This window comes from Melospiza melodia, chromosome 4 (genome assembly GCF_035770615.1).
Source record: "Melospiza melodia melodia isolate bMelMel2 chromosome 4, bMelMel2.pri, whole genome shotgun sequence".
Classification (NCBI taxonomy): domain Eukaryota; kingdom Metazoa; phylum Chordata; class Aves; order Passeriformes; family Passerellidae; genus Melospiza; species Melospiza melodia.
In genome coordinates this window covers 3009979-3023586 of record NC_086197.1, presented here as the reverse complement: position 1 = coordinate 3023586, position 13608 = coordinate 3009979, and the positions used below count along the sequence as shown (strand labels likewise).

Genomic DNA, 13608 nt, shown 5'->3' with positions numbered 1-13608 from the left:
AGGTGCTGGACTGTGCATCACTTTCCATCTTCACCTCCTAAAATGCAGTGGGAACTCAAAAATGGGGTGAAATCCCATCAGCCTAATTACACACTGCCTCACCAGGCTCCCTTTGGTGGTGATGTGCTCAGCCAAGAGGGACTTGTGAAGATACTGCTTACAAAGAGCTCTGTGATCTTGCTGGATGAAAGGGGAGATGTAAATAGGAGATATTGATTAGATCATAATGCTATTATTTGTATGTCACTTCCAGAAGTATTGAAAAAGCATCAATTCACATCATAATAACAGCACAGATTTACAGTTCTGGGGCACCTTTCATCTCAAAGGATCACAGAATTGTACACAAAACTGTTGAAATGAGTCCAGTGTTGAAGGCCATTAGTTGGTCTGCAGCTCTCCTGGGTTATGCCCATTCCCAGCCCACAGGAACCTCTTCCTCTGCAAACTTCTTGGGTGCATCCAGAAAATCCCACCTGATTGCTGCATAAAATCCCACCACAAGCTGCATAAACTTGCACTGGTGTTTAGTTTCTGATCTTAATGATCTTAAAGATGTTTTCCAGCCTAATTTATTCTATCACAGGGAAATGGAGCAGTGAGGGCAGCCTGGGACAGCTCTTTGGGGTCACACCTGGCTATGGGGACCAAGTTACTCTCCAGGTTTCTCTCTCAGTGGTCTGAGCTCAGCTAAAATGAGCTGGTGCCAGTCAAGGCAAGCTCTGTGGTGTGATAAATCTCTGATACAAACAGCTGGATTTTGGGTCAGTTTCCCACAGAAGGCACTTGGTGATCTTTAAAATGATCTGAGCTGATGATGCCAGGCCAGCAGCTGGGGCAGAAGACCCCAAAATCTCCTGAAGGTGCTGACCAGTGTCCCCACACCAGCACCCAGCTGGAAGATGACAGTGGTTACTTGATATGGGTTATCCTGGAGTTTCACAGGGATTAATCACCTTTAGAAAGTGCCAGGAAAAACTGTGCCTGGGTGAACCACACTCAGTCCCAGCCTGGCTGCAGAAATCCTTGCTTGCCTCTTTTCCAGCTCAGCTGGAAGAAGGAGCAGGGCAGGCAATTCTTCCAAGGGCTGTTCTTGTGCTCCAGGCACAGATGGGGCAGTTGGTGACCCCTGAAAACCCCAGAACACCTCTGTGCTCATTACAACGACTGTCAAGGCTGTCCCTCCAACATTTTAGGGAATTCTAACCCCAGTTATGGAAGCCAACTGCACTTCCAGAGCACAGTGGCTTTGGCATATATTCCCCAGGTTTTACATCATCTTCCCAGTGGAGTTTTCCAGCTGTTCTCGAGTGGAGTATGAAACTTTTCTCCATACCCATACAAACCAAGCCAGAAACAAATCTCAGTGCTCCAGCAGTGCTGCTCAGAGCCTTCAACACAATCTCTGATGTCAGCTGGTGGGTCCTGAAAGAACAAAACCCATGATGGGTTTTGTTCTTTCAGGACTGGTCGCTCTGAGGGAAGTTTTGTGGTTTGTGGATCTCCCAAATGCAGTGCTGCTGCTCCATCACCCACCAGCTTCATTTGGGCTTCAGGGTCAGTCAAGGATGGGACTGTTTGGGTGCTGAGAGGACACCAGCACTGTTCTGTCATTAAGAAGTCTGTATCCTTTCAGGATGTGGGGTCAGCATGGATGGGAATGGGAGTGGGAGCACATGGAGAAGTTATCTCTGAGCCCTGCTCTCCCACTGACTCTCTGTGGCCTTGGGACATCTCATTTCTCTGGATTTCTGTTAATTGACCTTTTACTCCATCCTCGGGCTTTTTTATTTTTTATCTGCCAGCTCTTCCAGCCATGATCTGTCTCTGAGTGTCTGTGCACATGCAAAGCTTGGCTCAGCTAAGCCCTGATTTCCACTGCACATTAGTGGCATTTAAATAATAAAGGCACAGCTTGTGATTGCTCCCATGGTGAGGGAGTAATCCAAGGTGGCAGGGACACCTTCCACCATCCCAGGTTGCTCCGAGCCCTGTCCAACCTGGCCTTGGACACTTCCAGGGATCCAGGGGCAGCCATAGCTTCTCTGGGCACCCTGTGCCAGGGCCTCCCCATCTTACAGGCTAGAATTTTTCTCTAATTTCCAATCTAAACCTACTCTCTTTCAGTTTGAAGCCATTCCCTCTTGTCTTGTCACTCCAGGCCTCTGTAAATATTCTCTCTCCATTTTTCTGTTGGAATTCCCATATTGCAACCACTGAATCAGTTCTGGCTTTATTTCATTACTCTATATTTTTAATAAAAGATGTCAGGCAGCTCAAGGAAGGTAGAAGAAGGACGAAATAAAACAGAAATAAAGAGAAACAGAAACGAAGAACAATCCTATTCATATTCTGCTCCTTCCTAATCTCCTTCACCAGAGCTGATCTCTGTAAATCTGCTGAGATTCCTATCGGGGTATATTTGTCTGCTCTTGAGATGTAAGAGGGAGAGCTGATTATCATCAAACAGCACAAAGCCAGCAGAGGAGAGCTTTGTTCAGCCTGATGTATAATTACTACCCTTTGCTGGCTGCTTCAGATCAAGCCTAAAAGGATCGGGGGGATTTCCTTGGGTGAAAGTGATCGCTCTGTGGCTGCATTTTTTTCTCTTTTCTGCTCATTTTCTCCATGTGTGATCAGTCTTCTGAAATTTTAGACAGCCACACATAACAGCAGAGAAGCAGCACTCTGCCAAATTCAGTAGGAAAGTCACGTTTTTAATATGCAGAATACAACTGTGGCCTTATTTAAGAATTAAGTCCACCCCCTCATCAGACTTGGATTCAATCAAAGCTCAGCTCTAAACTGGAGTTGAAGAACATGAAAGGGCATTTCTAGCATCAGCCTGCCTGGGCTAAAGTCAGACAGGTCTAAGACAGGTTAAAGTCTAAGACTTGGAACTAAATGATCTTTAGGGTCCCCTCCCAAACCACTCCATGATTCTGTGATTGGACACAGCCCTGAGAGATATCTGGAGCTAAGTGAGATGAATTCCTCTCATTTGAAAGTGCAAATAAAATAATCTGATCAGTTTAGAGCATCTTCTGACTGTCCTAAAACTTGGGATTTGCTGAGAATAAAGATGGGAAAGAGAAAAATTACAAGGATCATTGAAGGCTTAGAAAGTGTTCTTCATCCAGCAGAGACTTAGAGTGGATTTAATGCATCCAGGGAAGAATGAAGGCCCACAAACACTCTAAGAAGAGATATCTAATGCTCTTTAATTGATGCTCTTTAATCAAGTGGGAAGAGGGTGTAATCTCAGAGCAGAAGCTAAAGCTGCACATATGCAACGTGTATCTTACCCTATGCAGACAATTCCATTTTGGGGGAAATGGCTCAGTGACAGGGATTGGTTTTCTTTCCCTTGAAATCTTTAAATCAAGCTCCTTTTTCTTTGACTTGTGCTCTCTCAGGAGGGAGGGTTGCACCAGCTCTAGAGCTGACCTGATAGGTCTATCTATAGTCCCTGACTATTCCTTGATGCTGAAATCCTCAAAATTTTAAATTTTCGTACCCAGCTTTAGGCAGCATTACCCTGCTAAAACACAAGAATAAATCACCCCAGAGGTACAACCACAGGTTTCTGCTGTCCAAATGCCCTTTAGGCCTTGGAAGGTTGTGGATCAGCCCAGAGGAAGGCGTGCCCAGAGCACTCACCAGGGTCTTGTAGTCGATCTGCTGCCGGATGAGCTTGTCCTCGCTCAGCGAGTACCGCGCCTCCCCCGTGATGGAGTCGATGGGGCCCTTCTCCATCTGCTGCTTGATGGCACAGAAAAGGGAGAAGAGGGGCTCTCCAGCACACTCCTGCAGGGATGAGAGGCAACCACCAGGTGAAACTACAGGACAGAATTGAGAGTCCAGCATGGGCATCCCAGGTCCACCATTCAAAATCGCTCACGGTGGATATCAATGGAAACCAGTCCATTCCAACAGCACAGGATCAGAGGTGACCCTCAGCTTCCACAGAGTGCAACCAGCATGGTGGGACCCTTAGGGATGGTCCTATGCAGCCCCAGGAATTAAACTTGATGGTACAAACCTCTTGGGCACATGGTGGGACCCTTGGGGATGGTCCTGTGCAAGCCCAGGAGCTGGACTTGATGGTACAAAGCTCTTGGGCTCATGAGGGAAGTTTTGTGATGTGGATCTCCCAAATGCAGTGCTGCTGCTCCATCACCCACCAGCTTCATTTGGGCTTCAGGGTCACTCAAGGATGGGACTGTTTGGGCACTGAGAGGACACCAGCACTGTTCTGTCACTAAGAAGTCTGTGTCCAATCAGAATGTGGGGTCAACATGAATGGGAATGGGAGCACCTGCAGAAGTTATCTCAGACCCTTGGGACCCCTGGGGATGGTCCTGTGCAGCTCCAGGAGTTGGACTTCATGATCCTTTTGGGTCCCTTCCAACTCAGCTTATTCTGTGACCCTTTGACTGTCCTGCCATGGTGTCGGTGTTTCCTGGCAATGCCAGGGCTGTTCTGGTGATTGCCACCAGGCCAGAGCTTTGCACTGGTGGAGCAGGTAGTGGGATAGGTCCCAAATGGCCTGGAAGGAGATTTTAAAGGGAGATGGATGGCTGGTGCCATGTCCTGGGTGTCTGGGCAGAGTCCACCGACTCCCTGAGCACTCTCATGCTGCAGGCAAACAGGAATGTGCAGGCAAACAGGAATTCTCAGGCCCAGATGTGCCCCTGGACCCGTGTGGAGGTGACAGAGGTGTGGGGCCCTGCACAGGACAGCCAAAAGCAGCCCCAGGCAGGCACGGCCCAGCTCATCTGTCCCTAATTTCTCCTCCTCACCATTTCCACTCACTCTTCCCACGTTTTTCCTCTCTTACTGCACTCTGAGCTTTCTGCTCCTGCTTCCCTTCCCCTTCATCCCTCCCTCCTTCCTGCCCTCCTCGCCCTCTCCTCTCGTGTCCCAGCTCAACCAGCCAGGTCATTTTCCTCTGGTGTAAATCCCGGCGAAAACAAGTTAATAATCGAGGCAAAGTGGCCCCTTTTTCAGTCCCTACACCTGTCTCCCACTTAATTAGCTTATCTGCCAGCAGCATATTGCTTCTGTGTGCCTGTCTCCTGCCCTTATCAGGCCTCTGTTCAGGCTAAGGCAAGAAGACAAGTAGCTGAGTGGGGTGAAAAAAGCCTATTATAAAAGCAGCTCTTTAGAGAGTCACCTCCTTATATCCTTTCCTTTCAGCTGAAAGCAGGGATCTGATACTGGAGTCACTGAAATTACCTTCCAGGGACCTTCAAAACTTTCCCATGTGCTCGTCCTTGAACTGGGGAAGGCTCAGGGGGATTGGGGTTTATTTGTGCAGCCTCAAATTGCCTGGCAGAGGTGGTTATTGTGTCCAAATGAGGATGTGAGGTGGGAGGATATTTAGCAGCTGCAGTGGGAGTGGGGGAGAGGTGCAGAGCTCAGCTCCTTCCATGAAGGCTGGCTCTGAGCTTAGCAATTGTGATTCTTGAGGCTCAGGGAAAATTGGATCCCCGTGCAGTCAGTGGCAGGGCTCAAGGACTGAAATACTTTTTCAACTCCACAAAGCCCAAGGAGACCTTCCAGGAGGAATGAGAGAGCTCAGGGGGTGCCCCAGATCCTTGCACTCAAGCTTTGCTGATGGGTGCCCCTCCACTCCTCGTGGGGCTGTCTCAGTGCTGCCTCAGAGCTGGGGTGGAAGGAGATCTCCATCCCCTGTGCACTGGAAATATGGGTCACCACATGATGGAGACCTCAGGCTGCTGTTGAAAGGACAGCTTTTTCCACACAGGTCTCAGGCAGGCTCTGAAATCCTTCCCATTTCCACACTGACCCTTAGATCCCATCTCTGTACAAGAGAGGGACCAACAAGTTGCCTCTCTCTAACAAATTGTCCCTCTTTGTTCTCCCTGGGTCAGAAAATAGCCCAGCTCCTATTAGGCAGTGACCTCCTTCCAGAGGCAAAAAAAACCAAAAAGCCTTTAACTTGTCATCTGGGAAGTTTTCACCCCAACTGATCCTCACCAAGAAGGAATGCTTTAGAGCAGCTGTTTTTCCAGGCATGCTCCTGCTCTTACCTTGAGGAACTTGTAGAGGAGGAAGGTGAACCAGTTGGTGAGCATTTTCTCAGCCACAGACTCTGTCCTAAAGTGGAGAAAAGAGAGAATTGGAAATGAGTTTGTCATGCTGGTCCTATTAAAATATTGCACTTTTCTATCTTCCTGCCCAGTGGGCAATCTGGCATGGCACCATCAGGATTTAGCACGTCCTGGGTTCCCTGTTTTAGTTTTGGATTTAGGAAACCTGCAGGAAAACCCTTGCTGCCCTGTTGATTCTCCTGTGGCTACAAGTCCCTGTGTGTGTCTGTTTTCCAGTGTCTCCAACAACAAGGAGGAGTTGATGACATTTGAGGGAATCTTCTCCAAAGAGCTCGGGGCGGATAAATCCATCAAATCTGAGGAGCTCAGAGCGAGGCCATATGTCAAGGAGGCTGGATAAATACTCAGGAGAGACAGATCTGAGTCTCTGGGGAGCAGTTATCTGGCACTGCCTATCTCCCTGGCATTTGGGAGTGATTACACTCCTCAATGTGTCACTGTGGCACACGCTCAGAGCTCATCCTTCTGCCCTTGAGCGCTCTGTCCTCAATCAAACAAAAATCCATCTCCAGGCTTCAGGGTGAGCTTCTCCTGCAGAAACTTGTGCTGGCTGCAGCCCATGCACTGTTGTCCCTCTCTTCTGCTGATTTCCACTAACTCCCAGCTCTGGGAGAGAAATGAGATCCCAAAATGCAGCTGAAGACTCTCCAGGTGTCTGTAGTTAACTCAGGAACAAGAGACAAAGCTGGGAAATCCACGTCCTAGGCAGGAGATGGAGAAAAAACAAGAGAAACCAAGAGAAACTTGGGGAAACCAAGAAAAAAGAAGAGTCCCTGCCTGGAAGAATTAAAGTAGGTCCTCCTCGTCATGGCTCTCACCAAAGCCATGCAGAGGTTCTTGCTTGCTGTTGCTGCTGCTCTCTGTCCAGAAAATCTTTTTGGGGCCATAAATGTAATGCAGGGTGAATACTGGACACATGTGAGGTGGGAAAATCACTTCTACCAGCTCCTTTTTTCTGTCAAACTGCAAAACTGCAAAAGATTCCCTTTCACAGACTCATGGGGAGGGAAGAGAAGGGAAGCACCAAGCTGAATCCAGCTGCTCCAAAGAGCTGTCTGAGGGCCTCACACCAACATCTAACCCAAGGCACTGAGCTATTCACATGTTTTGTTCTGGTGCTGCTCAGTGCTGAACTTCTCTGATTTCTCCTGGTGCTCCCAGGGTTTGGAGCACTGGATGTGCCTTCTTTGTTCACTGGCTCTCCTTCCAAAGGTCACAATTGACGTCCAACGGAAAGGATGAGACTTAAAAAAGGGCTGGAGGAAGGAGAAAGAGGAAAGATGGGATGCTCAGAGTGAGCAAGAAGGGAAGACAGATGGAAAAAAGGGAAGGAAAAGGAGGAAATGAAGCGGGGAGGCAGTGCCATCCAGCATCAGAGGAGAAGCTCAGGCAGGAAGCCTGGGGACAGCTGGAGGGTGGCCACCAGCCAGGCTGTAGGGCACATCAGGGAGTCAGGGAGTCAACTGACACCAAAGCAAAGCCTCTGCCCCTGGCATTGCTGCCCTGAATGCCAGCAAGTGCCTTCTGCTCCTTTGCTGCTGGTTCTCCACAGTGGGCCATGTGCCAGATGAAAAATCCCCCCAGCCCAGCAGGCAGCAGAGATCTCCTCTGTGTCCAAGCTGTCCATTGTAATCATCTGGGGGCTCCTCAGAGTCAGCTCTGAGCTGTGGCAAAGGCCACTCATCTCCAGAATAACCCCCTGATTTTATGTAGGGTCCTTGAACCAGGAGGGTTGGTCCAGTCTGTGAAAGGGAGATGAATCTGATCCTAAAGGCAGAAGAGGGAGCACTTCCCTAGGCAAGTGAAAGGACATGAATTACCAAGCAGCAGATTCCAAACTTGAGGCTTCCCCCATAACTGTGGAGTTCAGACCTTAGGCCAGGCCAAGAAGCATCAATTCAAACTTGTTCCCTGTATGAATCCAGTTCTGTTGTCCCTCTCTTCTGCTGATTTCCACTAACTCCCAGCTCTGGGAGAAAAATGAGATCCCAAAATGCAGCTGAAGACTCTCCAGGTGTCCGTAGTTAACTCAGGAACAAGAGACAAAGCTGGGAAATCCATGTCCCAGGCAGGAGATGGAAGATGACGTCCTCTCACCAGGGATTTAATAGACTATATAAGTGATATTCCTATAGCTCCTACACAACATGATCAGGGTTTTCAGATTAAAAGGAAATGTAAGCATAAATTAACATTGTAAGCATGCAAAGAGCTCAAAATAAGGATTGAGCTTTTCCTCTCCTTGTGAAACCTTCTGAGGATCCACATGAAAATCCAGAGGTAGATTCATTCTGTAAATTTTGATCATTGATTACTTTCTGGTTAGGGAGGAAACAGAGCAATCATCTCAAAAGATGATTATGATGTTTATGTGGGCACTGTGGGAAATACTAAAAGTAAGAAGACTTCCAGAAAGCTGAAAAAGCAGGCCTTAGAAACAGAAAGAATGGAAAACTTAGAACTAGCTGCAGCTGCAAAGTCTGAAAGTAGGAAAAGTTACAATAGTACAAGCAAGCAAGGACATGAAACAATAGCTTGAGTTTTAGGCTTGGCAAAGATAGACCTAAAGACTGCAGAAAAAAATGCTTAGCAAGACAGTAGAAGGTTTTAAGCTTAATAATGGTTTAGATAGAAGGTTTTAAGCTTAATTGTGTATTGCTAATAGAAAGCATAAAAGCAAGCATTGTGTGAAGCAGGTGTACATGTGCTTTTAGTAATTGGCTAGAAAAATTGTGTGTAAGCTTTAGCAATATACTATTGGCTAGAAAGTTTTTAAATGCTCTGTAACAGTGCCTTAGGTTGGAAATGGGGGTATTCTATTCCCACCTGTCAGAGGTGGGGCAGTTCTCTCTGTTCACAGGGCAGTTTTTTCTTTATCTCTCCCCCAGCCAACCCTCCCTGCAGGAGATCTCTGCTGTCCATGGCCACTGAGTGTCCCTGCAGGGCTGATCCAATCCCAGCATCCCATGGGAGATGCTCCGCCCAGGGGAGGAGCCAAGCATTCCTGCCTGGATCCAATCTGAGCCTGGCACAGCACAGCAGCCTTTGCCCCCTGCATTGCCAGAGGAGCAGCTTTCTGCTGCCCTGCATGGCCAGAGGGAGCCCAGGCCCATCTGCAGCAGCCCTGGAGCTGCAGAGGAAAACTCCCCCCTTGTGCAGGATCCCTGCTGCAGCAGAGCCACAGCTGGCACTGCAGGAGGGCTGAGTCCCCATGGGATGGGGCTGGGACACCCCCCTGGCACACAGGGGGCAGGGACTGCTCTCACTCTGACAGTGAATTGATTTCTTTATTTGTACTATTGCATTTGTATTTTTAATTTTCCTAGTAAAGAACTTTTATTCCTGCTCCCATATCTTTGCCTGAGAGCCTTTTAATTTCAAAATTATTATAATTCAGAGGGAGGGGGTTTGCATTTTCTATTTCAGGAGAAGCTCCTGCCTTCCTTAGCAGACAGTCTTTTCAAACCAAGACACAAAGAAATCTTTGGCTCCTGCGGGTTGTACATCAGCTATTGTCATCTTCCAATTATCTCAACCACTTAATGAGGCTGCAATAAAGCTCAAGGAACACCTCCCAGGCACTCCCATCCTGTTCATGAAAAACCCCAACCCAGGCACAGCCCTCCCAGCCCGGCTCCCTCCATGCCCAGCCATCCTTACCTCCGTAGCAGCAGCTTGGGGTGGTTCTTGCTCTCCAGGTTCTTGTCGATGAGGTCGGCCAGGAGCTGTTTGAGGACGTCGGTGGCGTACTCCAGCTTGCTCTGCAGCACCGTCATGATCAGCGAGGCCACGTTGCCGCGGTCGCGCATGGAGAAGCTGCGCTGTGACTCCAGCGTGCGGATGAAGGACAGCAGGAACACCTTGTTGTTGATGAGCTGGGCAAAGAGCTTCAGGCCCTTCTCCACACGCTCCTGACGGTAGCCAGGGACCTGAGCAAGAAGAAAGGGAGTTTCTCAGGTTTCGTGTTGCTGGAATGGCTCCTGAGGTATTAAAAGTCTTTTTTCCCAGCCCCGCGACCGAAGAAGAAGTCGAGATTCCTCAGCTCTGCTTTTCAAGTTTGTTTATTTTCTCTTTTCTATAACATTCTTTGACCTGCTGAGATCTGTCCAGCAGGTTGGGTTGTGGCATAGTCCCTCCCCTTGAGGTGGTGTTGGCTTTTTATACCAAGAACTACGTGTACTTTATTTACAATAATTTTTCCACACCTATCACCTATGTTAGACAGTCTGTCTCTAAACCAATCCAGAAGTGCCACCATCACAGTAGAAGATGGAGGCTAATAAGAAGAAGAAGCCCAGATTCCTCCATCTTGCCTCTTGAACCCCCATTCTAAATCCCCAAAATTCTACTTTTTCACCCTGTGACAAATTCACTATCATTCTACTCAAACTCTTGTGGCTTGTAACTCCTCAGACAAAGTTGGTAATTGTTTCCATGGGCTAAAATGAAAGGCACAGGTGTTTGTGACTCTGTGCCAGGGTCTCTGAGCCCCTGCCAGGGTCTTGAGTCCTCCAGGGCAGCCAGAGGAATGTCCTGGGTCCCAACAGGAGTTTTTCCCTTTGCCTCATTTTCCCACTGTCAAATGTACTGTTGTTACTCTCTCTTTGCTCTCATCCCTCCAGCTCCTCCGCTAAGGAAAGACAGGAAGGGAATCCATATATTATCTAAAGATTAGGAAGCCTGAGAAGACTCCCAGCCATGTTCAGATGATGTTTCCAGTTCTGCATTCCCCTTTCTGATCAGAACACCTGTGGCAGCAGCTCTCTGGCTGCAGAGAGAAACACAACTTTCCCAGGAATTGTTCTGGGAAAGGCTGTGAGAAGAGCAGAGAAAAGAATGAGAAACAATTCTTATCTTCACTTGCTGCACCTGGTATTGGGAACATGTAGAATGTGTTATGGAGATCTGTTTACCAAAGGGTGGTTTCTTAATTTGCCAATGGTGATGGTGTTTTAATTAGAGGACAAATTAAGTCTACTTGTAGTGACTTAGGGTATAAAATTATGGGTTTATTAATAAAGATTATTATAGTCATCCTTCTGAAATGCATGGGGTCTATGCTAGTTATTACCCAGCTGGGGGCCTACTTGTGTTAAAATGCCAAATTTGGGTGGTTATTAATTCATATATGCCTTGGTGACATGTGTTGCTCTGTGGTGAGACCCTCCAGCTTCCAAGAAAGGTTTTCAAGGGCTTTCAATACATCCAAAAGGGATTTCTGGTGCCTAAATGTGTCACCATGCCATGTTTTTATTTTAGTCAGACTGAAGTCTTACTCTGATTTCATCCAAAACTTCTTTCTCATTCCTGGAAGAATCCTGCTTGCAGAGGTGTGGAGTTCAGCTTTAGGGAGCTGGGAGAGGCAGCAAGAGAGTGACTGGGGAAAAGAGCCCAGGGTGAGGTTTTGAGGAGATGAAGAGAGGCAGTGAGGCAGTGGCTCAGATGGTGACCATGGAACTGGGCCTTGGTGTGAAGAGCCAGGCAGGTGAAGCTGTGAGAGCACACCCTGAGCTCCAGCAGAACCCCAGGGCTTGGGAGCTGAGCTGTTTTGGAGACAGAGTGATTGATAAGTCTCTTATTTCTCAGCTGTGAGAGACTGATGAACTTATTTTCATATGGAACAAATTATATGGACCTCAGTGCTGGATTTTGGGCTCCACAGAGGTCTTTTTGATCCTTCTGGCTCTAGGCAAAGATGGAACCCAAAAAGAGAACCCCAAACTCATCCCTCTACTTGCTGAAGCTGTTCCAGCCCTTGAAAACTTTTATTGGAAGCTGGAGGGTCTCACCACAGAGCAGCACATGTCACCAAGGCATATGTGAATTAATAACCACCCAAATGTGGCACTTTAATTCAAAATAAGTTGGCTTGCTTAAACAGACAAGCAATGCAAGGCCCCTTATAGAGTTGTTACTTTTTAATTCTGGAAATTACAGTTCTGAACTCTTTTTGCATCCAACAAATAAATTACTTCCTAAATAGATTGAGGCAACCAACCAACCAACAAACCACCACCACCCATCCCGCCAATAATTATTTTTAACTCACTCACTTGAACATTTAATATTGTCTATCCCAGGGTTATTATGGAGAATTAAAACAAAATAACAAGAAAAGTATTTTGTGCTGCATCTGGAAGCAGTTAATTAGCAAATGAACTGGAAATAAGTAAGGCCTTCTCACTGTGGGATCTGTGCTGGGGCCTTTTGCAATAAATAGCAATTCCTTCTGGGTGCTACAGAGAAGAGAGCAGAATGGGAGCTGCCTTCACGTTGGTAGCCAAAGATGCTGACACAGAGAGAGCTGGTGAAGCTTTACAAAGGATTAAGGGGGGAAAAAAACCCCAACAAATGGAATGAAAGGAAGGAGAGATCAAAGGTGTTGGATTGGAACATTAGCTCAGTGTGTATCTACATAGGGGAGCATCCGTGCTAAGGCCTCTGCAGGGGTCAGATGCTGCTCTGTATCAGCTGGATGGGGTTAATGAATGTAGGGATGGAAATTGGCTTGGGGATGATGGAAATGTTTGTGTGTACACACATGTGAGAGGGAGGTTCAGCACCCCTCGTTCCTCCTTTGTTGGAGCTGCTCGTCCTGAGGGAAAGCAGCTGGAAGCCCCTCCAAATCTGCACTCCAAATCTGTATGGCAGCTACGTGTAACTCAGCCTCCTGCCCAGCCCCACCAGCCCTCCTTGCTGACAGATCAGGTTTTTTAATGTCTCTCTCCACACAGTCGGGTGAATTTTGGCTCTTCCCCGTGTCAGGAGCAAAGGCGAGCAGGCATCTCTGATTACACAGCCAGCCAAGCGTGGGCCTGCCTGTGCCAGCTCCTGCTCCTCCTCCCTGCCAACCAAGCCCAGGCCTGGCCTCCAGCAATCTCCCAGGCCCATGCCAGAACCTCTCTGGAGCTCAGAGCCTGCCAAAGGCTTTGCAGAGAGCTCAGCCAACACCTTGGCCGTGGTGTGGCTCCTGATTCTCCAGCCCAGGTATTCCTAGAGCAGAGCCTGTCCATCTGCCAGAGCCTGGAGCACATTTTAGCCTGGCAGACCTCACCTGGGCTCCCACCAAGCTCCTGTCACCACTCAGGTGATACAGGCTCTGTGTAGACCCCAAGGTTTGTGAACAATGTCTCACAAATCTCCATCCAGAACGTTGGGGTGGAGGAGGAAGATGTGGGCAGTGTATGGACAGACTGACACTGTGTTTTCTGACCTCACTGAAAACCAGGATGCAGCAAAGGTGAACCTCCCTCAGTGGCAGAGGGTTATTTTTATAGGGGTGGGTTATTTTTATAAGGGTTGCCACAAAGAAAACCTGGCCTCGTAGTAGTGTGAGGGTCATGCAAAGCTGGATGGCACAGGCAAACATGCTCCTCTGTCACACAACAGGTTTTCCTTGCCCCTGCATGGCAGAAAATATTGAATCCAGTCTAAAACTCAAGCCACAGAAGAGTTAAGACCAAAGAGAAGC

At 48.0% G+C, this 13608-nt stretch overlaps 1 protein-coding gene across 4 annotated transcripts in view; it reads right to left on the bottom strand.

The window, feature by feature from the left end:
• The window catches only part of PLXNA4 (plexin A4), a 512377-nt gene that overhangs the window by 41694 nt on the left and 457075 nt on the right, over nt 1-13608 (bottom strand). For all 4 annotated transcript variants that reach the window (XM_063153651.1, XM_063153652.1, XM_063153649.1 and 1 more), the window contains exons 22-24: nt 9798-10066; nt 6057-6123; nt 3661-3807 (exon numbers count right to left, since the gene is read on the bottom strand). In XM_063153651.1, coding sequence (XP_063009721.1) covers nt 3661-3807; nt 6057-6123; nt 9798-10066 — 483 coding nt within the window. The remainder of the gene's footprint in view (nt 1-3660; nt 3808-6056; nt 6124-9797; nt 10067-13608) is intronic.